The 27,521-nt window shown below is 44.5% G+C and overlaps 1 protein-coding gene across 1 annotated transcript in view; it reads right to left on the bottom strand.

Moving 5' to 3' along the window:
• Positions 1–23,053, bottom strand: part of LOC135542050 (plexin-A2-like) — a 59,304-nt gene extending 36,251 nt beyond the window's left edge. The window contains exons 1-3 of the mRNA XM_064968659.1: positions 22,659–23,053; positions 6,022–7,365; positions 4,682–4,864 (exon numbers count right to left, since the gene is read on the bottom strand). Of these exons, the coding sequence (XP_064824731.1) occupies positions 4,682–4,864; positions 6,022–7,242 (1,404 nt within the window). The 5' untranslated portion in view covers positions 7,243–7,365; positions 22,659–23,053. The remainder of the gene's footprint in view (positions 1–4,681; positions 4,865–6,021; positions 7,366–22,658) is intronic.
• Between the last annotated feature and the right edge of the window lie 4,468 nt (positions 23,054–27,521).

Genomic DNA, 27,521 nt, shown 5'->3' with positions numbered 1-27,521 from the left:
TGCTGATGAAGAGGAGCGTGTGTCTGTCCTGTTAAGACAGGATGGTGCTGTAGTGCTTAGTGTTTAGTGAGGTGGAGGTCTGTGTTACACACCTGCTCTAATCAGTCAGACATCTCATCACTGCTACGAAGAGAGCTGTATTGATCCCTGACATTGAACAAGCTGTATGTTAACAAATGCAATTGCCAAAGATGATTACTTACTAGGCTTACTGCACTCTAATTGTGTTTGTGTGTGTGTATGCTGTGCGTACATGCGTAAACATGTAATGTGTGAGAGGGCTCGTCTGACAAAGAAAAAAACATACAGCATGTCAGTGTTGGCCCAAAGGTATGAGGTTTGCTGAATGATCCCTGAGTTTTTCCCTGAACTTAACATTCTACATTGTGGCTAGCTTCCAAGCCCCCATAACACCATTTCTACGACATGACCACAGACTTATCTAGGTCTCTGTGTTTTCCCTTAAGAGCTTTTGGGTTCTCGTTCAGGGCCCTGCTTCCTGTTCTCTTGTTCCTGTCCTCCTCTATACCCCCTCCTCCATTCCTTTTGTTTTGGGGGGCGATTCAGGCACTCATCTGGACTTAATTTTCTTAACTGCTATTTAACGGATGCATCCTGTTTGTGTGTGTGTGTGTGTGTGTGTGTGTGTGTGTGTGTGTGTGTGTGTGTGTGTGTGTGTGTGTGTGTGTGTGTGTGTGTGTGTGTGTGTGTGTGTGTGTGTGTGTGTGTGTGTGTGTGTGTGTGTGTGTGTGTGTGTGTGTGTGTGTGTGTGTGTGTGTGTGTGTGTGTGTGTGTGTGTGTGTGCATGTCTTAGCCTGCATGCTCATGGGTGTGTACTAAGTGCAGTACATGTTTCAGTGTCCCAATGCAAGCAGAACTCAAGAGAAGCAGATGATATATGGACATAGCTGCCCTTCTATCATGCATGAGAGTACTGTTCCGGACAACTGTGTGATGACGCTCTCCATAACCCATGTGTTGTAAGACCTTAAAACAGGTTAACATTCACAACGCCACTGGGCCAGACGGATTACCAGGATGTGTACTCAGAGCATGCACTGACCAGCTGGCAAGTGTCTTCACTGACATTTTCAACCCAGTCTGTAATACCTACATGTTTCAAGCTGTCTACCATAGTCCCTGTGCTGAAGAATGCCAAGGAAACCTGTCTAAATGACTACCACCCCATAGCACTCACATCTGTAGCCATGAAATGCTGGTCATGACTCACATCAACACCATCCTCCCAGACACCCTGGACCCTCTCCAGTTCGCATACCTCCCAAACAGATTCACAGATGAAGCAATCTCTATTGCACTCCACACTGCCCTTTCCCACCTGGACAAAAGAAACGTGAGAATGCTGTTCATAGACTACAGCTCAGCGTTAAACACCATAGTGCTCTCCAAGCGGGGCCCCTCAGGGATGCGTGCTTAGTCTTCCTCCTGTACTCCCTGTTCACCAATGACTGGCTGGCCACCCATGACACCATCATCAAGTTTGACGATGACACGACGGTGGTGCCTGATCACCAATGATGATAAGACAGCCTATAGGGAGGTCAGAGACCTGGCAGAGTGGTGCCAGGACAACAACCTCTCCCTCAATGTGGGCCTAGACAAAGGAGCTTATTGTGGACTACAGGAAATGGAGGGCCAAACATGCCCCCATTCACATCGACAAGGCTGTAGTTGAGCAGGTCCTTCGGTGTCCAAATCGCGTAATGTTTTTATTTTACCCGGTTTTCATTTACAGCAACGACCTGGGGAATAGTTACAGGGGAGAGGGGAGGATGAATGAGCCCATTGGAAGCTGGGGATGATTAGGTGGTATGAAGGTGACTAGTGACTACAGAGAGTCAGAACACCCATTTAACGTCCCATCCAAAAGACAGCACCCTACACAAGCCAATGTCCCCAATCACTGCCCTGGGGTATTGGGATATTTATTTTAGACCAGAGGAAAGGGTGCCTCCTACTGGCCCTCCAACACCACTTCCAGCAGCGTCTGGTCTCCCATCCAGGGACTGACCAGGACCAACCCTGCTTAGCTTCAGAAGCAAGCCAGCATGGTCCAAACACACCAACATAGTCATGAAGAGTGCACGTCAACGCATCTTCACCCTCAGGAAGCTGAAAAGATATGGCATGGGCCCTCAAATCCTCAAAAAGATCTACAGCTGCATTAAGAGCATCTTGACTGTCTGCATCACAGCTTGGTATGGCAACTGCTCGGCATCCGACCGCAAGGCACTATAGGTGCTAGCGCGTACGGCCCAGTACATCACTGGGGCCAAGCTTCCTGCCATCTAGGACCTCTATACCAGGCCGTGTTAGAGGAAAACCCTAAAAATTGTCAAAGACTCCAGCCACTCAAGTTATAGGCTGTTCTCTCTGCTACCACATGGCAAACAGTACCGGAGCGCTAAGTCTGGGACCAAAGGGCTCTTGAACAGCTCTACCCCCAAGACATACGTCTGCTAAATAGTTAGTGTATAGTTAACCAAAAAGCTACCCAGACTATCTGTATTTTATTTTTGACTCTATTTACACACACTGGACTCTCCCCACACTCTCACACACACTGACACTCCAACACATACACACACACTGGACTCTCCCCACACACTCACACATACTGACACTCACTCACACATTACTTATACACACAAGCACACATTTGCCACACACACACGTAAACACTTCCACACTCAGCACATACGCTGCTACTACTGTCTATTATCTATCCTGTTGCCTAGTCACTTTACCCCTACCTATATGTACATATCTACTTCAATTACCTTGTACCAATTACCAATTACCTTGTGCACATTGACAAAGTACTGCCACCCCAATGCGCATAGCCAAGCCATCGTTGCTCATTGAGTATTTATTCCTTGTGTTACTATATATATTATTTGTATTATTATAATAATCATTTTTTGTTTTGTATTTGAGATGTTGTGGATCTAAACGTGAATGTTGTCTCTTGCTATTTAGAATATAATTTGTGGTGAACTGTCTATCTGCTGTGAAGATATCTTTACTGAGGCTACTGTTCAAAGCATGCCGTTATGAAAATATTTTCAATAGAGACTCAAACACACCTTCATTGCCAGTCCCCATCTTCCTGTCTGAGATTCTCCTCTAATCACTTCAATTACCAAATATTTCCTTTCCGCTCTGAAGCTGTCTTTGAAAAGCTCAAGTAATTTAGTACATACACATTGGAAAGTGTCCTCACTTGGTCAGTTCTCAAAAAGCTATAATGAATGCAGTATCTGCACTTGAGATCATTCATGAGAGCTGTGTGCTTATCATATTAATCCAAAGGAAATACTACTAAGTGATTATAGCTAACCACTGAGAAGAATATTGGATGCATTCATGTCCTTCTCGTGTTTTGCCATGCAACACCTATATTACAGAGGTCAATGCCCTCTTCTTGGTAAGTGAATAACTATGTCAAGGTAAGCCATAACCTGCTGACACTATTTAATCTGCATTATACCATTTAATCTTATTAGAATGGAGCCTTACTGTCACTGGTGGCACACTGGTGGATTACTGGCATACTCTGCATTGGTGTTGAGTTTGAGCCAGGAAAACACAGTAGGCTAAACAATGGAACAACAGAATCCAATCTAGAAGGAAATTATCCAAGAAGACCATACTCCAACAACAAACATACAGACATATCTAATCCATTGATAAAATACATGTGAAGTCAGGTTGGAAATGGGTGTTGCTGGGTGTGATATCCCCAGATGCTGGACGGTGAGAGTGTTGCTTATTCATTTGACCTTCTGACCCCTGACCTTCCAGTGTGCTGAGCCTGCCCTTTCCAATGGCATTGTTGCCTGACTGATCTCCTAATGGCATTTATTGTCATGCCCCACTTCCACTCTCTGTGACCATTTGGAATGATGGAATAGGAGTGCAGACATGATGTTCCATGGGGGAACTATGGAGTCTGCATCATGTCAGTGTAATGATAAACCCTGTCCTTATGTACACACACACACACTGAGGGAAGAGAAAGCAGAGGAGTTATTGTCTAGTTATGTGAGCCTCTGCTCCAAGTACACCCTGCATGTGTGCCAGACAGGCTCACACTGCCCACTGGCTAATGTCACAATGTTCCCATTCATCCATACAATAATCTTTCCCTATCTTGATTTGTCAATACAGTTATATATATTTTTTCATTTATTTAACCTTAATTTAACTAAGCAAGTCAGTTAAGAACAAATTCATATATACAATGACAGCCTACCCCCCTGGCCAAACCCTCCCCTAACCCAGATGTTGCAGGGCCAATTGTGCGCCACCCTATGGGACTACTGAACACAGTCAGTTGTGACACAGCCTGGGAATTAACCAGGGTCTGTAGTGACGCCTCTAGCACTTCAATGCAGTGCCTTAGACCACTGCGCCACTCGGGAGGCCTAAATCAAGAGAGACTCTTGAAGAAACTAAATACTGTCAAAATTGATTTGTGCCTCTTGCATAGCGATTAAACCCAGGGGGCTATAATCTATGATATTGCTAGTCTTGGCTGTTGATTTATTTTTCCTGTTGATAAATCCTCATTCGGTCTCTAACTGTTGGCTGCTTACTGTAAGTGACTGTGGAGAAAGAATCCCCCTGTTATATCTGTCAGTGTATTACCCATGCTTACCTTCTTCAGTCTGCCACTCCTGGTGCCAAGGAAGGCCACGCTGTAGCCGTTATAGACGTAAGAGATGACCGAGGTCAGCCTGTCCCTGGTCTCAGTGTACACAGTCAGGCCAGATACCAGCTGGGAGCCCCCCAGGGGCTGGTTGATGTCCAGCCCACAGAAGTGATCATCGATAGGCACAGGCTGCAGAGAGGGATGGGGAAAGACGAGGAGAGATGGGTGAGACGACAGAGAGCAAGAGAAGGTGTAATAATCTTCTACTGTAATAATCTTCACATCTGTTACCATGGTATTCAAGGCAGCGACTTCAGAAGATATTGGGGCTGTTAAATTTGTCAACAATGCCAGGAGAGTGTGTTTGTTGATCATTTTAATTGCTCTTGGCAAACATGAAAACACTATGTATTTGGTGCCGGTTTCTGTGATTTTAAATCGCTAGATCTGACATCACACAAACACACAGCCCCAGAGATGTCAGCTTTTGATTTAGCATCAAAGAGGCTCACAAGCTAAGCAGTCCTGCTACAGTACATCTAGCACAACCCACCTCAAACCTCCACTAATGGCCTGTCAGGCAGAATAGAAATCTCACTTTTTAGGGCAACACATTTGTACTTTAATTTCTTGCACCTCTCGAGAGAATCTCTTCTTTCTTCTGCACTGGAACAGTGATGACAAGGGTAAGAGGCAGTATGTGACTATTGTCAAAATGGGTGGTTGTGTGAGAGTTGCTGAATAACAACCTTGATGAATGTCCTTGTTACCTGTTTTTCTGAATGCTGAGATACTCCTATCATACTGAATAACAGAAAAAGGGAGACAGAGAGAGAAACATAGAGAGAGAAGGCTGACTTCAATTTTGGACGTTTGAAACGGTCCTGAGAACGCCTTCCTCTGCACTCACCAAAAAAATACAAATAAATAACCCAGAACTGGCGCTAACTCATGATGCTCGGAAGAGAAGCGTGCTGCTCTGACCACTGCGCCACGCAGGGAGAGCCAAAACCTCTGAATGGTATAAAAGCCGCATATAAAACTCCTCTGATTAGAATTATAAATGAATCTCCCCCACTTACTTCTCTGTTGCTCTTGTGGAATATAAAATTGTTGAATGGGACTCTGTAACTGGATTTTGGCTACCTTGGGGCCTATCAACTACTGTTGGTGTAATCAAGGCTGTGGGGTAATCAAAAAGCTTTCAATATTCAATTATCTAACCTGTCACCTTCACTGTCTGAATAATGTGTCTGTATGCCACATCAGAGGAGCCAGTGCTGGTCAGCCCCTGGCTTGCTGGATGCTAATGAAGGGACTGGTTGAAAAGCCCAAAAGGTACCTACCGCCTTGGTGCACTGCACATCCTTTCCCAGTAGCCAATGTAGTTCCAGGTTGCCCTCTCCCTGGTAGCAGGATTGCAGGCGCTCTTTGATGCGGCCGTTAATGTCTCGTATGGTAAAGATACACAGGGCTGAGTTGTCCAGGGGCTCGTGGTACTGCTTCTGGCCCTTGGTGAACACAGCAAAGAGGACGTCATCCTGGGCACTGATGTTGAGGGACCTGGCCAGTACTTTCCCTGCCTTGGACAGGTGGGCACCCTGTAGGAGTTGATACTCCTCTCCCTTGTGTACACAGCCCACTGGCAGTGACACATAAGAGTGGAACTTCCTGTCCCCTTTGCAGAGCCGTATGATGCGGCTTGTGTAGAACAGGTCACCTGGGGAACTGCCAGCAGGCATCCCATTCTCTGGGGTTTCTGGCTGCACGGTCAGGAAGTAGACAAAGTTCCCGCTGGCAAAGCCGTAGATGTAGTAGATGTCAAACCGCGGGACCAGAGCTAGCGTGTCAGAGGGGATCTTAATGAGAGAGGATACAAAGTCAGTGTGGAGCTCGTAGTCCAGCATGGCAGATGACTCTGGGTCACGGGGCAGCTTACGACTGGAGATGGTAGGGAAGTAGTCCTGCTTCCCACCCACGGCCGTGCCGATGAACAGGGTGCCGTCCTGGCCCTGTGAAGAGGGCACGATGACCCCATACATGGTGCCTGTTTGGTTGACACTGGAGAGGTAGTGCTCTTTCTTGTGGGTGGGCTCCACCAGGATAAACAGGTCGTCCTGTCGCATTAGCTTACAGACGCCTTGGTAGAGGCTGCCGCAGGCCAGCAGGCGGTTGTGGGAGTAGTCTATGAGCAACAGTTTGTTGATGTTGTCAGTGGAGGCCAGGGGCTCAGAGCAGGGCTGCACTATAAGAGGAGGGTAGCAGGCCTTGTTGTCATACTCAGGTCCTGTGTCATGGGAGACCAGGAGAGTCAGGTTGGCAGATAGCTTGTAAATCCGGTTCACAGCACCAACATAGAGAGCGCCAGTGGTCTTGTGCACAATCAGGTGGTTCAGGGTCCATTCCCTTCTCTCTGACTTGAAGGTGTTGAGGGACTGGGATTGGCCTTGGCCCATTGCTAGGGAGATGGGCATCAAGACCAACAGCCACCGCGTCAGGGACCATGACTGCCCCTTAGTACTTCCGCTGTAAATGCATCCTATATCCAAACACATCCCCATCCCCATAGAACCTCTAAGAGATGGCAAGTCCAGACTAAATGTCTAGTGCTGTAGGGTAGGAATGAATAAGACTGTTCTCAGTCAGGCTGCACTCTAGTTGATATCCGCAACAATGGTCTTCACATTATCCTGAAAGAGAAAATGAATGGTTTTGGTTTAGTCTTGATGACCTAGAATACTTTGAATGATTTAGAAACAAATCAAAGGCGTTATAATAAACCGTTCATAAATCTTTAGCAAGGACTCAAAAATTTGATCTGTTGGAGGTACTAGGGTTTTATTCATATAAGGTTTTGGTTCAAATAAATATATGAATAACCTCCCTCCAATTTTACTAGGTTGGCATTTTACAGTGACAAGAGTTTTCCATTATAAAAGACAGGGCTAAGAAGAGATACAGGCCAGAGACAGAACAAAATCACACTGATAAATAACATCTTGAAATGGTTTCACCATTGTTGTTCTCTCCCACTCTGCTTTCTCAGACAGAACATACATCAACAGAACATGTAATTCCAGTAATCACTTCACAGGAGCAGTGTAGATATCCATCCCCATTGCAATCAATACAGAGTGCCAGATTAGCAAGAGAGGTCTCTCTGCTTTCCCTATCTGCAGGGGTTCATTATCTCTCTGTGACGACCAGGGAGGTCTGTAGCCTATTACTTCAACAAAGCAGTGACAAACAGTGACTCTGTGCTTTACATACTGTTTAGACAGATAATTAAATAGGATCCAAATGTATTAATTATGCTTACATATTTCCAGCTGCCTGTTTTCTTTCCTTCCCTCCCTCTTGTTCTCCTAAATGGTTAAATCCTCCAGGAATTAATCACTCTTTCCAGGACGTCTGACATTCCTAAATGAATTAGGCCTTTTGGCGGTGATTCATTAAGGATTCAGAGTCGGACAGCATCAACCCTTTCATTTCCCCTTTTAACTTCATTAGCATATTTTACTTCAACCAGGGGACAAACAATGGGCCTGGAATACTGCATGGAATGGATGGATGGATGGATGGATGAGTGGATGGATGAGTGGATGGATGAGTGGATTAGAGAAAGGAGAGTGAAAGCCTTGTAAAAAAAATAATCTTTATTCATGACTTTCTTTCTTTTCACAATCTATTCATCATGTGCTGTATGTTTTGAGTTTGCATCTGTCTAAATAAATAAAAATCTCACACCGATGAGATAACCTGGTTAGTAAATTTGGACCTGGAGAACAAATTGCACTTTTACCTTTTTTATATGACTCCTTATTAATCTACGATAGGGAACATTGATCACAATGAGGTAGAATTGTTGGCTTCATACATGCACTCACTTCATCCCAGTCCATTATAGTAGTAATAAAAGTGCCATGCGCAGAGGATAGGACTGTAAATTAGGAGCCCACATCTGCGTGCACCCGATTCTTTTGTCTGAGTCCCAGCAGCTCTAGAGACTTAGCCAAGCTGTCTCTCTAAGGCCGTGTTGCCGCCACACGCCACATGCTCTGTCCTGTCTGATGCCAGACCAATAGCTCTCTACTGTAGCCTCACTGCTTCACAAAACATTCAACTTCCGAGTGGAATGGTACAGAAGCCCCTGACCAACTCAAAGCCTTTAGCTTGGAGACAATTGCCTTCTTTCTCTGTCCCAGGTCCCCTTAAGATAGGAAAATAGATAATTTTGCTCAATGAGACTTCCTGTTTAGAATAAAGTTTAAATAAAAATTGTAATTTGTGTCCTCGCAGTGGACAGCAGTGGCCATGGCTGCACTCCATTGCTACTACTAACAGGGTGACCGGCAGGGTGTGTTGTGTAGGAGCCAGGGATGGAGAGGACAGACAGGACTGGAGGACTGACACGGTGGTGTCTGGGTTTTCTCCAGCTCCACTCCAGCATCTCCTCTCCATCTGTCCCTGCCTCAAAGACGTCAGGGGGGAAATCACTGGAGTGTCCCTGTTTCCTCTTGTCCCTTTGGCAGGCAGACACTCTGTGTATTCTCTCCCTGTTCTCTACAACATACAACACATATCCTATTATATACTCACTCTCAAACTGATGACAATTATACACTGGTGTACAAAACATTAGGCACACCTGCTCTTTCCATGGCAGACTGACCAGGTGAATCCAGGTGAACGCTATGATTCCTTGTCAATTGTTAAATCCAAATCCATTTTTTAAGCCTTGAGACAATTGCGACATGGATTGTGTAAGTGTGCCATTCAGAGGGTCAATGGGCAAGACAAAAGATGTAAGTATCTTTGAATGAGGTATGGTAGTAGGTGCCAGGTGCACCGGTTTGTGTCAAGAACTGCAATGCTGTTGGGTTTTTCAGGTTCAACAGTTTCCCATGTGCATCAAGATTGGTCCACCACCAAAAGAACATCCAGCCATCTTGACACAACTTTGGGAAGCATTTGAGTCAACATTGGCCAGCATCCCTGTGAAACGCGTTAGACACCTTGGAGATATCCATGCTCCAACCAATTGTGGCTGTTCTGAGGGCAAAAGGAGGCACAACTCAATATTATGAAGGTGTTCTTAATGTTTTATGCACTATGTACATACTGTCACCGGCATTGCTGCCCTGTTATGTTGTCAACCTGTCATCATGCAGTTATTTGGTTGTAATTCATGTCAGCTACAAATTTAAGGCTGGATGTTAGAAGGAAAATGTCAAAACTCTCTATATCCAGATAAAAAAGAAAATGTGTCATTGCCCTTGCAGGCTGTACTGTGCAGGATCCACATAAAAGTTCAATCCTGTGGCCCCTGGGAGGGAGAGCAAGAGATGCTAACTCCTGGCAGTGCCTTTCTCACGTCTGCATGATGTACAGTCTGAACAGGGCTGGAAAATTCCGGATTTTCTGGAAAACCAGGGAATTGATTGAAATTTTAGAGCCCTAACTCTGAGACTTTCCTGATCTAGTTTCTATTCTGATATGTATTTATTTTATTTAACCTTTATTTAACCAGGTAGGCAAGTTGAGACAAGTTCTCATTTACAATTGCGACCTGGCCTAGATAAAGCAAAGCAGTTTGACACATACAACAACACAGAGTTACACATGGAGTAAAACAAACATACAGTCAATAATACATTAGAAAAATAAGTCTATATACAATGTGAGCAAATGAGGTGAGATAAGGGAGGCAAAGGCAAAAAAAGGCCATGGTGGCGAAGTAAATACAATATAGCAAGTAAAACACTGGAATGGTAGATCTGCAGTGGAAGAATGTGCAAGGTAGAGATAGAAATAATGTGGTGCAAAGGAGCAAAATAAATAAATACAGTAGGGGGAGAGGTAGTTGTTCGGGCTAAATTATAGATGGGCTATGTACAGGTGCAGTAATCTGTGAGCTGCTCTGACAGCTGGTGCTTAAAGCTAGTGAGGGAGATGTGTTTCCAGTTTCAGAGATTTTTGTAGTTTGTTCCAGTCATTGGCAGCAGAGAACTGGAAGGAGAGGCAGCCAAAGGAAGAATTGGTTTTGGGGGTGACCAGAGAGATAAACCTGCTGCAGAGCGTGCTACAGGTGGGTGCTGCTATGGTGACCAGCGAGCTGAGATAAGGGGGGACTTTACCTGGCAGGGTATTGTAGATGACCTGGAGCCAGTGGGTTTGGCGACGAGTATGAAGCGAGGGCCAGCCAACGAGAGCGTACAGGTCGCAGTGGTGGGTAGTATATTGGGCTTTGGTGACAAAACGGATGGCACTGTGATAGACTGCATCCAATTTATTGAGTAGGGTATTGGAGGCTATTTTGTAAATGACATCGCCGAAGTCGAGGATCGGTAGGATTGTCAGTTTTACAAGGGTATGTTTGGCAGCATGAGTGAAGGATGCTTTATGCGAAATAGGAAGCCAATTCTAGATTCAACTTTGGATTGGAGATGTTTGATGTGAGTCTGGAAGGAGAGTTTACAGTCTAACCAGACACCTAGGTATTTGTAGTTGTCCACATATTCTATGTCAGAACCGTCCAGAGTAGTGATGTTGGACGGGCGGGCAGGTGCAGGCAGCGATCGGTTGAAGAGCATGCATTTAGTTTTACTTGTATTTATAAGCAATTGGAGGCCATGGAAGGAGAGTTGTATGGCATTGAAGCTCATCTGGAGTGTTGTTAACAGTGTCCAAAGAATGGCCAGAAATATAGAGAATGGTGTCGTCTGCGGTGAGGTGGATCAGAGACTCACCAGCAGCAAGAGCGACATCATTGATGTATACAGAGAGGAGAGTCGGTCCAAGAATTGAACCCTGTGGCACCCCCATAGAGACTGCCAGAGGCCCGGACAACAGGCCCTCCAATTTGACACACTGAACTCTATCAGAGAAGTAGTTGGTGAACCAGGCGAGGCAATCATTTGAGAAACCAAGGCTATCAAGTCTGCCAATGAGGATGTGGTTATTGACAGAGTCGAAAGCCTTGGCCAGATCAATGAATACAGCTGCACAGTATTGTTTCTTATCGATGGCGGTTAAGATATCGTTTAGGACCTTGAGTGTGGCTGAGGTGCATCCATGACCAGCTCTGAAACCAGATTGCATAGCGGAGAAGGTATGGTGGGATTCGAAATGGTCGGTAATTTGTTTGTTGACTTGGCTTTCGAAGACCTTAGAAAGGCAGGGTAGGATAGATATCGGTCTGTAGCAGTTTGGGTCAAGAGTGTCCCCCCCCCCTTTTGAAGAGGGGGATGACCGCAGCTGCTTTCCAATCTTTGGGAATCTCAGACGGCACGAAGGATAGGTTAAACAGGCTAGTAATAGGGGTTGCAACAATTTCGGCAGATAATTTTAGAAAGAAAAGGTCCAGATTATCTAGCCCAGCTGATTGGTAGGTGTCCAGATTTTGCAGCTCTTTCAGAACATCAGCTGACTGGATTTGGGAGAAGGAGAAATGGGGAAGGGTTGTGTGAGTTGCTGTGGGTTGGTGATGTGCTGTTGACCGGTGTAGGGGTAGCCAGGTGGAAAGCATGACCAGCCGTAAAAAAATAACCAGGCATCCTCTACTGACGGGATGAGATCCATATCCTTCCAGGATACCCCGGCCAGGTCGATTAGAGAGGCCTGCTCGCTGAAGTGTTTCAGGGAGCGTTTGACAGTGGAGGTCGTTTGACCGCTGACTCATTACAGATGCAGGCAATCAGTCAGTGATCGCTGAGATCTTGCTTGAAAACAGCAGAGGTGTATTTAGAGGGCAAGTTGGTTAGGATGATATCTATGAGGGTTCCCGTGTTTACAGCTTTGGGGTGGTCCTTGGTAGGTTCATTGATAATTTGTGTGAGATTGAGGGCATCAAGCTTAGATTATAGGATGGCTGGGGTGTTAAGCATGTTCCAGTTTAGGTCGCCTCGCAGCACGAGCTCTGAAGATAGATGGGGGCCAATCAGTTCACATATGGTGTCCAGAGCACAGCTGGCGGCAGAGGGTAGTCTGTAGCAGGCGGCAACGGTGAGAGACTTGTTTTTAGAGAGGTGGATTTTTAAAAGTAGAAGTTCAAATTGTTTGAGTACAGACCTGGATAGTAGGACAGAACTCTGCAGGCTATATTTGCAGTAGACTGCAACACCACCCCCTTTGGCCGTTCTATCTTGTCGGAAAATGTTATAGTTAGGGATGGAAATTTCCAAATTTTTGGTGGTCTTCCTAAGCCAGGATTCAGACACGGCGAGAACATCCGGGTTGGCAGAGTGTGCTAAGCAGTGAATAAAACAAACTTAGGGAGGAGGCTTCTAATGTTAACATGCATGAAACCAAGGCTATTACGGTTACAGAAGTCACCAAAAGAGAGCGCCTGGGGAATAGGAGTGGAGCTAGGCACTGCAGGGCCTGGATTCCCCTCTACATCACCAGAAGAACAGAGGAGGAGTAGGATAAGGGTACGGCTAAAACCTATGAGAATCGGTCATCTGGAACATCCGGAACAGAGAGTAAAAGGAAGTTTCTGGGGGCAATAAAATAGCTTCAAGTTATAATGTACAGACAAATGTATGATAGGATGTGAATACAGTGGAAGTAAACCTAGGTATTGAGTGATGATGAGAGAGATATTGTCTCTAGAAACATAATTGAAACCAGGTGATGTCATCGCATGTGTGGATGGTGGAACTGAAAGGTTGGATAAGGTATAATGAGTAGGGATAGAGGCTCTACAGTGAAATAAGCCAATAAACACTAACCAGAACAGCAATGGACAAGGCATATTGACATTAAGGAGAGGCATGCTTAGTCGAGTGATCATAAGGGTCCAGTGAGTAGTGAGGTTGGTTGGGGTCACGGCAATTCAGACAGCGAGCCGGGCCATCGGTAGCAAGCAAGCATAGGATGGAGGTCTGTTTTTAGCCACCTCGTGCGTTTCCGTCGGTAGATTAGTGGGGTTCCGTGTCGTAGAGGGGATCAATCCAATTGGCAAAATAGATATAGTTATCGTGACCCAATAAAAATTGTCCGATAGACCTATTCAGATAGCAGCCGATAAGACAGCTAACGATTAGCGGGCCGTAGATGGGCGTTCAGGTAACATCGCAACAGAGGGGCCAGTTGGATAACTCCCTCAGGCAGATATGTCGGTAGGCCAGTCGTGAAGGCCCGGTGGGGCTCCGCATCGGCAGTAAAACGGGTCTGGATAGGTGATTGTAGCCCAGAAGTGGCTGATGGAACTCTTCAGCTGGCTAGCTCCGGAATAATTGATGATTGCTCCGGGATCGACATTTTCCAATAGTCACACGGATAGCAGCTAGCTAGCTGCGAGATCCAGGAGTAAATGTCCAGAGCTTGCCATTGAAATCCGGGGATATGGAGAGAAAAATAGGTCCGATATGTTCTGGTCTGAGTCGCGTTGTACAAAACTGGCGATAGCTTTTCGAGCTAAAGGATAGCTGATGACCACAAACCGTGTTTAGCTGAATACGAACGTTAGCCAGTAAACTAGCTAGCTTCTGACAAGCTTCTGGTTAGCTTCTGGCTAGCTTCAGGCTAGCTTCTGGTTAGCTTCTGGCTAGCTTCTGGCTAGCTTCTATTGTGGATTTCAGATTTGAGGTAAATAATACTTTTTTTTAAATTGGTGAGGTGGGTTGCAGGAGATTGTTTTGAAGTTCAGTTTTTAGAAAAGAAAATATCTAAAAGATATGTGAAGAAAGATGTAAATATATATATACACGGGACACGACAAGACGAGGACAAAGGACGTCTGACTGCTATGCCATCTTGGAATACATGTGGTTATATAATAACATACTGTATTCAGTTGGTCTTTGTAGTGAAATATAATGAATAGCCTTAGCCTAGTGAGTCTCTGGGCCCTTCTACAGGATTCACACACAGGTGTGAGTCGTAGCTCTGTTTTATGATGGCTTCAGGGCAATCTGGTTTGTCTCTATGCAGCATTTAATTGTTGTACATGCAGAGAGTGAATTCCATTAACAGGTTCCGCAAGCAAATGGATTGTCACTAATCATTTTTATCCCCCCAGGAGTACACCCCATTTCAAACTCTATATTAAGCTCCCAGTTTACAATATCATGGAAGACCACCTTGAGTTGCTGTGTTCAGTGGTTTGGGAAATCCAACATTTTATTCTAAATCATTCCAATCCAAAATCATATGACAAACTTCAGTGTTATGAACCTCAACATAATTTGCTTTAAGATGTTAGTTGCGTCTCAAGTGTGGGCCTGTGTCTGTGCAAAATGATAGGTAGTCCCTCAATTTTAGTTCCGCAATACAGAGACCTACAGAGGTTAATTCAGTGTTGTGAAGATCAAGTTAAACATAACAAGGTGGGCGAGAAGCAGGAAGTAACAGCAGCCCATCTATTTATTTTCTTCTCGATTCAGTCTCGTCTGAGGTGTGCAGTAATGCTGCTCTGTTTTCCCTAGATTGTAGAGACAGCATCTTACTGGCTGCGTCCCTTCCTGCTGAATACACTGCCTCATCAGTCAGATACGCTCCTGCCAACCCAAGCCCCAGCCCCAGATGTGACTCATTCACACAAACTCATAGAAGGACATGCTCAGGCCTCTGGCTACGGTGGCGGGCAACAATCTGAGTCAAAATTTCGTGCCACCATTTTTAATTTGATCTGAAGAACCCCACCAAGATCCACAGGGCTGTGCCTATGTTTTCAGCATGCATTGGGGTGACATTCTGGCATCAACTCTGCAGTGTCTTATTATGTGTGATTCATTGGAGGGTAACCATCTGTAACCATACATAAACATGAACTAAAATGATCACAGAAATATGTCTCCTTCTCCCCCTTTATGCACTTCATGCACAGTGCTTATTGTACTTTATGGCTCAGTGGGGCCCAATGCGTTCCATTTGCAGCAGCCTTTGAGGCTCCTGCTGGTCACAGGCTGATAACATGTGAGAAGATTGGAATCAGACAGACTCTGACACCATCTTTCAGGCTGCAGGACAGACACAATGTTCTCACACTGAGTCAACAATAGAGTTGTGTTATTACATCAGATGTGATGAAAATTGTGTGTCTTGTGGCCTCGTCCGATCAGGCTGGACAAAACAGAGTAATAACACAGGTTGGAGGCACAGGGACAGGAGTGTACAGATATAGGATCTTCATTGGACCAATATTTTCAAAATGATCCTGCAGCAACAGGATTTGAACAGGTTTAGGCCTTGATGTTGCTTGATCGATGGTTAGGCTATTAGCTGGTCAAAGGTAGGCTACATGAAAAGTATAATACTGTTAATATAATGGGTGTTAGTGTGGGTTTTCAGTGAATTTATGTAAATCACGAAACTCATCTGCATATTTTAGCAACAAGGACAAACAAAAGAGTGATCAAATTAACATCTGTATGTGATCTGTTCATATCAGACCTGCACTGCCTCCAGAGAATTGCTCAACATCAATGTTCCCCACTTCTAGGTTTTAAGGTGGAATATCAGAGGCGTTGACAAAAACTTTACAAAGCCATATACCCATAAAGATATCTTCATTCCTTCTAGAGCTTGTCAATGCATTCTGTTCGGTATATTGTCATGTGCAACACTTCTAGGTTAGTCACAATGGGACACTGCAAAAATGTCTCGCACTCAAAATGGCACTCATTTAATCATTGGCTAAATCACAAAGCCTGATGGGATACCTTTGTCGTGGGGTCTGCCACAAATCCATGTGGATGAGTCATGGGGGGAGGGGAGAATTGTACACGTCACACATGAATGAACTGGGAGGGCGCCAGCCCCAACAGAACTTGACTTCCAAATGAATAAATGAAAGCAATTAGTAGATCTGTTTACAATGATGCGGAGACAGAAGTAGGTCATACGTGGTGGAGATGGGGGGAGAGCGAGCCAGAGCCGGAGGCTGACACTGGTACCTACAGTGATGGGAAGAGGAATTAGGACATGAAAATGCCGTCTTTGTTAACGATGACTTTTAAACGAATGTCAGATTTAATCACATGGGACCTGTGGGGTTTATGGTAAAATAAATGTTTTGTGATCACTCCTCCGTGTCTTATTTGTGTTCTCATTGGAGGGCCAGGCCCGGGGCTATGGATTCTGCTTTTATTGGTCTTCTTACAAACCCACATTCAGCTCTAAAATGGCTATAATGACATATGGATGTTCATTTAAACCACTCAATACTGTGATTATTGGATAGGCATACAAGCAGTGAATTCTACCATTTAGTGACCGTATCCCTCTTCAAATAAATTCAAGCAATTCATAATTTTATTTGATAGCATAGTTTGTTGGATTGTTTGTTATACATAATCTAATTTTTATATCAATTGTGTTGTTCAGTGAACAATTCTCAGATTGCTAGCTTTAGAGACCAAGCATTAAGAATGATGGCAGGGTAGCAGAGGACGTTTATGGGGAACCATAAAACAGCACTCTATCAATCTAGAATGGTATACTCATAAAAAACCACAGGGTGGTTAACCAAGGTTGGGGAAAGGAATCTCGTCAAGCATATTGCCAAAACACAATCAGTGACCTCTTGACAAGGCATGGCATTATGCACAGCGATAAAATAGGCATTTCTGCAACACTGCAGAATTCTGGGTCCGCATGGAAATATAGAGCATCCCAATATTGCCATAGTCAGATTCATTCATAAATTAACTTCCCTGGGCTCTGTCTTCCATACCTTTCACTGTAGATCTCTACTGGCTCATTGTGACTTGAAACAGGCTTTTGAATCAGGGAGTGCTCATGTTGTATGTACTGTATGATGACAATCAAAGGGGAAAGTCAAAGTGACCTGTGCAGCCCAAGTGCAATACCAGGTCTTCTATAATTCAGCATTCAGTGAAAGACAGAGACCCACTATGTTCTGCTGTAGCCAGAGCACGTCTGTACGCTGCTACGGCAGACCCATTGGTAGTGACTAGAAAAAGAACAATGGGAAAAGTAAAGCTACTAGTGCACTGTTGGAATAACAGCTGATGGGAATGTGGAATAAAGCCAGTGAAATACAAGCTCTCTTCTCCAGTGTGATTGGGACAGGGACAAGGAACAACTATAGAGTTCTGTTTGGAAGTGTTCCCTCAGCTAGATACTCAGTCAGTTTTGTGCTGGTACAATATTACAGTCCGTTTCTGCCATGAGTTCATTTTTTGGTATTGCTTACGACATCCTGCAGTTATTGTAACTGCCCCTGTAGATCAGGTATGACTGTATAGTTCGCTATTCTGTGTAAGGTTTGTTGGCATCAATCATTCAGGATAGAAAAGTGAAAGCAGTGCAGATGTTGCTCTCTCAACTGATAGACAGTAGACTTCCATATACAAAGTAGGCTTCCGGGTACAGAGTACAGCATATGAGGAGGAAATAACATACACAATAGAACGAAACACATGAAGCACATATTCACACATGCACACACACCCTTATATGGACATGCACACAAAGCCAATAATAACTGATTCAGACCAAGGCTGTATGTTTCCTCAGTTTCCCTCAACTGGCCCATATGGCTGTGTAGGGAGGAGGATGCCAATGATGGAGGTAGCTGGCACGAATAATTACGATCAAAGATTTACAGAGCATCTGCTACCTTCACTGCTGACAAAAATCGCTGGAAGCCCAGAGAGAAACACAGCAAACAGGGGAAGAGGAGGAGAGACAATTCATGCTGTCTACTATTCACAACTTCCTCTCTGGAGTCTCCGGTGCACCGGCAGCACCCATTCCAGATTTAATCCTAAATGTAAATAAGGCCAAGGAGGTGGCTCACACACATAGCTATGCAAATACAAGCATCAGCCTTGCTTCTTCCCATGGTCTGGAGGGTCCGTCCTGCCCCTACCTTGAAACGCTGCACTAATGCCTGAGTCAAGGGCACGGTACAGGGAATAAAAGCATAGAGACTGACTTTGCTGCACAAATCATGTTCCCCTATATAGTATGCAGAATTGCTTCCTCCTCACATTACATGTCTGACACTGTCAAGTTCCCTCCTAGAGTCCTGTACTTTATCTCTGCTCTTATCTCTTAGTTATCAACCCTGCTCATCTATTCAATGTCCTGTCATTGGTCTCGTTCTCTCACTAATTCATCAGTGTGTCTCACTTAATATCTAAAAGGCTCACCCATTTACACTGGCACAATGCCATCACAAAGTGCCAGAGATTACAAATCAACATGGAAGTAGCCTGTAGGAGATCATCCAATACAATAGCACTGTGACAGCAGCATTTACATTGACAATAGTGATAACAATCTGTAGGCATTGTGCCATATTGCAATATAGCAATCCCTGCATGCAGTGTACTGCCAAAGGAACCATATGGCAGGTGAGCTCCCTGTTTCCCTCCACCTGTATCTCTCCTCCCACACTCTCCACTACTTTGAATATACATGTACGGTCGTTTTACCTCAATGTTGGCTCAGGCTCTAAATAAACAGGTGCTTGAGGGGGGACTGGGGAGGTAAGAGAAGAGGGAACACAACAGCTACAGGAAATGTTTGTTCATTTGGGGGATTTTATTTATCTTTCTTACTCTCATACTCTATCTCCCTGCCTTTCTTTGTGACGCTCCCTCTTTCACATATGCTCTTCTCCTCAGGCTGTAGCATCTAAGAAGTTGTGTTTAATCAGTGTCTCCGTGGGCAACGGGGGAGTTTCCAGCTCTGGGTAGTGAGCTGCTGTGCAGTCACACACCGTGTAATTGTCTTACATACACTAATTTGCCTGACTTACTACTGCAACTAGAGTACAGGGCATTGCCGCTGACCCACATTGCTCCTGATGATGTTTTGAGGAACACCTATGTGAGAATGCTGTTCATTGACTACAGCTCAGCGTTCAACACCATAATACCATCAAAGCTCATCACCAAGCTAAGGATCCTGGGACTAAACACCTCCCTCTGTAACTGGATCCTGGACTTCCTGACAGGCTGCCCCCAGGTGGTGAGGGTAGGTAGCAACACATCTGCCACGCTGATCCTCAACACTGGAGCTCCCCAGGGGTCCCCTCCTGCTCAGTCCCCTCCTGTACTCCCTGTTCACCCACGACTGCATGGCCAGGCATGACTCCAACACCATCATTAAGTTTGCTGATGACACAACAGTGGTAGGCCTGATCACAGCCAACAACGAGACAGCCTATAGGGAGGAGGTCAGAGACCTGGCTGGGTGGTGCCAGAATAACAACCTATCCCACAACGTAACCAAGACTAAGGAGATGATTGTGGACTACAGGAAAAGGAGCACCGAGCACGTCCCCATTCTCATCGACGGGGCTATAGTGGGGCAGGTTGAGAGCTTCAAATTCCTTGGTGTCCACATCAACAACAAACTAGATTGGTCCAAACACACCAAGACAGTCGTGAAGAGGGCACGGCAAAGCCTATTCCCCCTCAGGAAAATAAAAAGATTTGGCATGGGTCCTGAGATCCTCAAAAGGTACTACAGCTGCAACATCGAGAGCATCCTGACTGGTTGCATCACTGCCTGGTACGGCAATTGCTCGGCCTCCGCAAGGCACTTCAGAGGGTAGTGCGTACGGCCCAGTACATCACTGGGGCAAAGCTGCCTACCATCCAGGACCTCAACACCAGGCAGTGTCAGAGGAAGGCCCTAAAAATTGTCAAAGACCCCAGCCACCCCAGTCATAGACTGTTCTCTCTACTACCGCATGGCAAGCGGTACCGGCGTGCCAAGTCTAGGACCAAAATGCTTCTCAACAGTTTTTTCCCCCAAGCCATAAGACTTCTGAACAGGTAACATTTGCATTGTGTGCCTCCCCCCCAACCCCTCTTTTACGCTGCTGCTACTCTCTGTTTATCTTATATGCATGGTCACTTTAACTATACATTCATGTACATACTACCTAAATTGGCCCGACCAACCAGTGCTCCCGCACATTGGCTAACCGGGCTATATGCATTGTGTCCCACCACCCGCCAACCCCTCTTTTTACGCTTCTGCTACTTTCTGTTCATCATATATGCATAGTCACTTTAACGATACCTACATGTACATACTACCTCAATAAGCCTGACTAACAGGTGTCTGTATATAGCCTTGCTACTCTTTTTTCAAATGTCTTTTTACTGTTGTTTTATTTCTTTACTTACCTACACCACACACACACACACACACACACACACACACACACACACACATACACACCTTTTTTTCGCACCATTGATTATAGTCTGTAAGTAAGCATTTCACTGTAAGGTGTATTCTGCGCATGTGACAAATATACTTTGATTTGATTTGATCACACAACAACCATAGTTATATAGTGTCAACATTTGATCAGGCTACCACGCCACGCTAAATATGTCTCATATGTGAGTGAACTGTATTATTTTATCTATCATCTTTGTTTAAATCAATAATCCTTTCCAAAGGGGGATTATGACACCTCGGTAAAGAACACACAAGGCAGTGCTGCAACATTCAATCTAAAGATATGAAGGGAACTCATGACTGATGAAAGACAATGAAAACGAGAGTCCATGACAGATGTTACATATTATCTAATCAGTAGATTACAGAAAGTCTCATTAAATCAATACATTACACGAAGTCTCATTTAATCAATACATTACAGAAAGTTGTGCTGCAACAAAATAGCACTATGTTTGCCATTGGCACTTGCAAATAAATATATAGAGAAATACAGTAATGGAAGCAATTCTGAGTCATCTCCAAAGGAAAATGCAATCTCATTATATTACAGTGTAGCGATAAAAAATGAACAAAAATAAAGACCCATTTAAATTCTAAATTTAGCAAGCAACTGATAAAGTAGCGGCCTGGCATTAGTGAGCAAACAGAGAGAGGCCAATCTCCCTCTCTGTGAGAAGCTTTAAAGCTCTGGTGGGACCATCTGAATAAATCCAGTCCAACTGGCCAGTGAGATAAGCAGGAACACAGAGAGCCCTGGGTCCATCTGGTTTGCTTGACTGGGAGAGTCTAAAAGGCACCAAATCCAATACCTCTCCCAAATACACACACAGAACAAATATGAGATGAACTTGGTAAACATTATTGTGGAAGTTTGCACTGCAGCTGCATCTACTCTGGCTGTTTAGGCTTAAACTCTTCTCCGCTTTGCACTTTGTCTCCATCAACCCAATAAATTCTACTCTCACTCCTGTGCCAAGGCTGGCTATGTGTACCGAAGCTCCAGTAAGCTACATACATACAGATAATGGCCAAACAACTCTCAACAGGATTAGATAACTCTCTCCACAGCTGGTTTGGTGGTACCTGATGCATTTATCTCTATGAGGATGCACATTTTGATGTATGCCCATTGAGGATGATGTTGATGATTATGAGGATTTTATTTATTTTTATTTAACCTTTATTTAACTAGGCAAGTCAGTTAAGAACAAATTCATATTTACAATGACGTCTCATGAAAGGATATTTAGGTTGTGTGTGCTGCTGCTGCCTAAACCCAGAATCCCTGACAGTTGGCAATCAAGTAAAGTGCCTGCCTCAAAAACCCATTTCCCACAGAGGTCTAATCTTGGTGTTCTCGTGATCATACCAGATGATACCTCTATAGAGAAATATGTCCATGATTGTGCAGTACCACTAGAGAGCGACTCCATAGAGAATGTATCAGAATCTGAGATATTCCAGATAGATACTTTATATCCATATAAATAAGTCATGAAGTATATGCGTGCTGCATGCGTTATGTGGCCATCAGCTGCTCACTGTCTGGGAAAACGAGATGATATCACAGTAGCCTATAACTCAATTCAACATGACTTCTACGGAATTGTTACAATTGGAATAGCCGACACCCTGAAATAATATACCGGTATGTAAATACATTTCGAACAATAAGAATGTACCGGTAGCTAATTTATTTTGGACGCGCGCTTGTCATTTCAATGCGCCCTGCTCGCGTAAAGTAACCCAACTTTGCAATTTCGTCCTCATGGGTTGCAATTATCAATCTTAGTATGGTACTCACCTTGAACAGTAGAAAGTCTCAGTCATGATGCGTCTAGTGTGTTGAATGAATAAAGGATCTGCTGGATTCAGTGTCCTTCCTTTGGGGTTGGAAAATGTCCCACAATGGCACAGTCAGCGGTGATGCGCGCAATGTCCATATACTGAGAAAAAAACGTTCAGGATGCGACAATTTGGATTCTCATGTATCACGCTGAAACAGTTCTCTCATTTGATCAATGGACATTTAGCCTACGTGTTTTCTAAACTCGCAACCCCAATTACACATTTCAAAAGACTCTTCACGTTTCCATTCGGTGTTTGAATGCCGGTGGTAGGCTTCAAGACAGGACTCTCATCAGTTTACTTTCATCTCACGTACAGTGTGTGCGGATTAAACCAAACCTCCCTCGCGTCATCCTTTCACGAGGGCTCAGTGCAATATCTTTTCGTAGACTGAGCGTTGGCTTCGACAAGTCTGTCCACATGACCGAGTCATCTGATGCTCTCACATTCACATACTGTGCACAGTTGTATTGCGTGTTTTACTTCATGCGTATAGTGACAAAAGCTAGAAAGACTTCAATTACATTATCATCCAATACATTTCATATTTCTTTGTTCCTTGTTCTCAAGTGTGTCTATCGAGGATAAACTGGAGGGGAGGGGTGTGTGAATTATTTTAATATCAGCGCCAGTTCGAATATATACATGTTTTTACTGCATTCTCTATATGGCGATGTAAATGTCACATTTCCCTTTAAAACACTGACATCTGTAGGTTCATTGCTGCAACCACACTTGTTCAATGAACTCTTTCACCTTACTTCTAATCAGACTAGTAGAGAGCATCCAGAATATCTCTTTTGAAAGTGTACATAAACTACCCTCAGAGGAAATTTTGTGAATAAGATAACATGTCTTGTTGAGTTATTCTGCTATAGACACAGCCTGGGAGAGGACATAACCAAACAATATTAACCAAATACAGAATAAGGTCACATTTTGAGGTAAAATCAACCATGGTTTAATTAACAAACAGGCAGTGGGTGCCATTGTATACACTTCAAAGTCAACCCCAGAGTGTTTTGACCAGAGAACTGCTTACATTGCTGAAAAGCTCAGAATGCCTTTCGGACAGTTTTCCTTGAGGCAGTAGCAGAGACTGTCAGTCGGCCAGCTGTCTGGCCCTCATTACCCAGCGGTTGACGATAGAGATGTCAGGCCCTCCTGGTGATGCTGAGCGGCCCCTAGGTGTTGAGTGGCCCCTAAGTGCTGAGCGGCCCCTAGGTGGCCAGTGGGCTGGCTGGGCTCCCCCACAGCAGTACAGATGGCAGGTACTCCCCCACTGGCCCACTCCAGGTGAACTAGCCAAGAGCCCCAATTACACAGAGAAAAACAGACAGACAGAGCACTCTAAAAACACAAAGGTTTCAGAACAGGAAGGAGTTGAACATATAACGAGTTATTCAGTACAAAGCTGGTTGGCAGAGTAACAAGAGAGTGAATGTAGGGAATAGAGAGAATAATAATAATCAAATTCAACCGCATCAATTGTGTACTGTCTGCCTATTTAAAATAACGTGAATATGAGCTGGACAGGACTGGTATGTGAGTTACTGTATTTTAGTCATTGTGTCTGAATATTCCATTGTTATATTAAAAACCCATCATGGTGATGTGAGAGGTCTTTGAATTCAAAGGGGGAAAACATGGACAAAAAGAAGTACATCTTACATTTTCATCATGGTTTGTAATTCAGTTGCCCAGCAAAGTGATCATGTTGGTCATTAATACTGTTATTATGTGTCTGCCATACAAAGCATTGTTCAGATGTCTTTGCTTATGACCCCATTCACGTGTAGTGCCAGAATTGAACAGCTAGTATATTATCATAAAAGAGAAAAGCGAAGGGGGTACAATGGAATTGTATTGAACTGACTGACTGCTCAATCAAGCTGTCATAACAGATGGATAATAACAAGAAAAACCTGAGCTGTTAAAATGAGCAAGACTAAGAGGACTGCTAAACCAACACACTGATTTAGTTTCATACTTTGTTCACTTCACATCCATCATTTTAGGATTATAACAAGACATTTATAAAAATGATACTTGAATCTTGGAAAACTGGAAAACAGCTGGAAAACAATTATCTATGGTCACTCAAACGTGCTGAGACTTACTTGAAAGGTAATCTACTTCAATAACTTGATAACCTAATGAAATGCATGTACCAAGCAGGAAGCTGTACTGTACTGCCATGTTTGAAAATATTTGTACTGCGGTCATTGTGAAGGCAATTACAGGTAACTGCCAAAATAAAGGAAACACCAAGAAAGTGTCTTAATAGGGCATGGGCGACCACGAGCCACCAGAACAGCTTCAATGTACCTTGGCATAGATTCTACAAGTGTCTGGAACGTTATTGGAGGGATGCGAAACCATTCTTCTCTGGGAAATTACGTCCCTTGGGGTTTTGTTGATGGTGGTGGAAAACGCTGTTTAGGGCATCACTCCAGTGTTCAATTTGGTTGAGATCTGGTGACTGAGACACACACACACACTTTTAAACCCCCTATGCTACTTTGAGACCTCTCTTTCAAAGTCACTGAGATCTCTTCTTGTAGCCAAAATAATGGGCAACTGTCATAAGCATGATTAGATGATAATTGCTTAATTAACTCAGGAACCACACCTCTGTGGAAGAACCTGCTTTCAATATACTTTGTATTGCTCATTTAAGTGTTTTCTTTATTTTGGCAGTTACCTGTACCTTAAGGGGACACAGCGTTTTACTGTTGGCTGCCTAGTAAATGTGCACTGTGTTTTTATTTGTTTGCATGTCACGTTCGTCGATGGAAGGATCGGATCAAGGCGCAGCGTGCGTAGAGTTCCACATTATATTTAATAGTGAAACTTACAACAAAGACAACAACAAATATAACAAACGTGCAGTATTGCAGTGCTCAAGGCAACTATACAAAAACAAGATCCCACAAACAACAGGTGGGAAAAGGCTGCCAAGATATGATCCCCAATCAGAGACAACGATAGACAGCTGCCTCTGGCTGGGAATCATAACAGGCCAACATATAAAACGAAAAACTAGAATGCTCACCCTAATCACACCCTGACCTAACCAAATAGAGAAATAAAAAGGCTCTCTAAGGTCAGGGCTTGACATTGCATTATTTACACCTACATATGACATTTAAATATCCATGAAGTGTCACGCTCTGGTCTTAGTATTTTGTGTTTTCTTTATTTATTTGGTCAGGCCAGGGTGTGACATGGGTTTTGGTATGTGTGTTTGGCCCTGCCCGGGGGTGTCCTGGGATGGGGCCACAGTGTCTCCTGACCCCTCCTGTCTCAGCCTCCAGTATTTATGCTGCAGTAGTTTGTGTCGGGGGGCTGGGGTCAGTTTGTTATATCTGGAGTACTTCTCCTGCCCAATTTGGTGTCCTGTGTGAATCTAAGTGTGCGTTCTCTAATTCTCTCCTTCTCTCTCTCTTTCTCTCTCTCGGAGGACCTGAGCCCTAGGACCATGCACCAGGACTACCTGACATGATGACTCCTTGCTGTCCCCAGTCCACCTGGCCGTGCTGCTGCTCCAGTTTCAACTGTTCTGCCTTATTATTATTCGACCATGCTGGTCATTTATGAACATTTGAACATCTTGGCCATGTTCTGTTATAATCTCCACCCGGCACAGCCGGAAGAGGACTGGCCACCCCACATATGCTCTCTCTAATTCTCTTTCTTTCTCTCTCTCGGAGGACCTGAGCCCTAGGACCATGCCCCAGGACTACCTGACATGATGACTCCTTGCTGTCCCCAGTCCACCTGGCCATGTTGCTGCTCCAGTTTCAACTGTTCTGCCTTATTATTATTCGACCATGCTGGTCATTTATGAACATTTGAACATCTTGGCCATGTTCTGTTAAAATCCATACCCGGCACAGCCAGAAGAGGACTGGCCACCCCACATAGCCTGGTTCCTCTCTAGGTTTCTTCCTAGGTTTTGGCCTTTCTAGGGAGTTTTTCCTAACCACCGTGCTTCTACACCTGCATTGCTTGCTGTTTGGGGTTTTAGGCTGGGTTTCTGTACAGCACTTTGAGATATCAGCTGATGTACGAAGGGCTATATAAATATATTTGATTTGATTTGGTGTGTTTTGTCTTGGGGTTTTTCATAGGTATTGGGATTGTGGCTTAGTGGGGTTTGCTAGCAAAGTCTATGGCTGTCTGAAGTGGTTCTCAATCAGAGGCAGGTGTTTATCGTTGTCTCTGATTGGGAACCATATTTAGGCAGCCATATTCTTTGAGTGTGTGGTGGGTGATTGTCCTTGTTCCTGTCTCTGTGATACTTTGCACCAGTATAGGCTGTTTCGGTTTTCGTGTTACGTTTCTTGTTTTGTAGTGTTTGTGTTTAGTTGTGTTATTAAACATGAATCTAAATAGCCACGCCGCATTTTGGTCCGACTCTCCTTCACACCAAGAAAGCCGTTACAGAATCACCCACCACAACAGGACCAAGCGGAGTGGTGAAGAGCAGCAGCAGCAACAGAGGCAGCAGCAGGAGAAGCAGCAGCAGCAGTGGGAGAGGCTACATTATTTGGAAGACTGGACATGGGAGGATGAGTTGGACGGTAAAGGACTCTGGGTACAGCCTGGAGAATATCGCCGCCCCAAAGAAGAACTGGAGGCCGCGAATGCGGAGAGGCGCTGGTATGAGGAGGCAGCATGGCGACGCGGATGGAAGCCCGAGAGTCAGCCCCAAAAATGTCTTGGGGGGGGGCACACAGGAAGTGTGGCGAAGCCATGTAGGAGACCTGCGCCAACTTCCTGTGCTTACCGGGGGGCGAGAGAGACCGGGCAGGCA

This window comes from Oncorhynchus masou, chromosome 6, assembly GCF_036934945.1.
Source record: "Oncorhynchus masou masou isolate Uvic2021 chromosome 6, UVic_Omas_1.1, whole genome shotgun sequence".
In the NCBI taxonomy this organism is placed as follows: domain Eukaryota; kingdom Metazoa; phylum Chordata; class Actinopteri; order Salmoniformes; family Salmonidae; genus Oncorhynchus; species Oncorhynchus masou.
The sequence above is the reverse complement of the archived record's forward strand: the minus strand, read 5'-3'. Positions and strand labels throughout refer to the sequence as shown.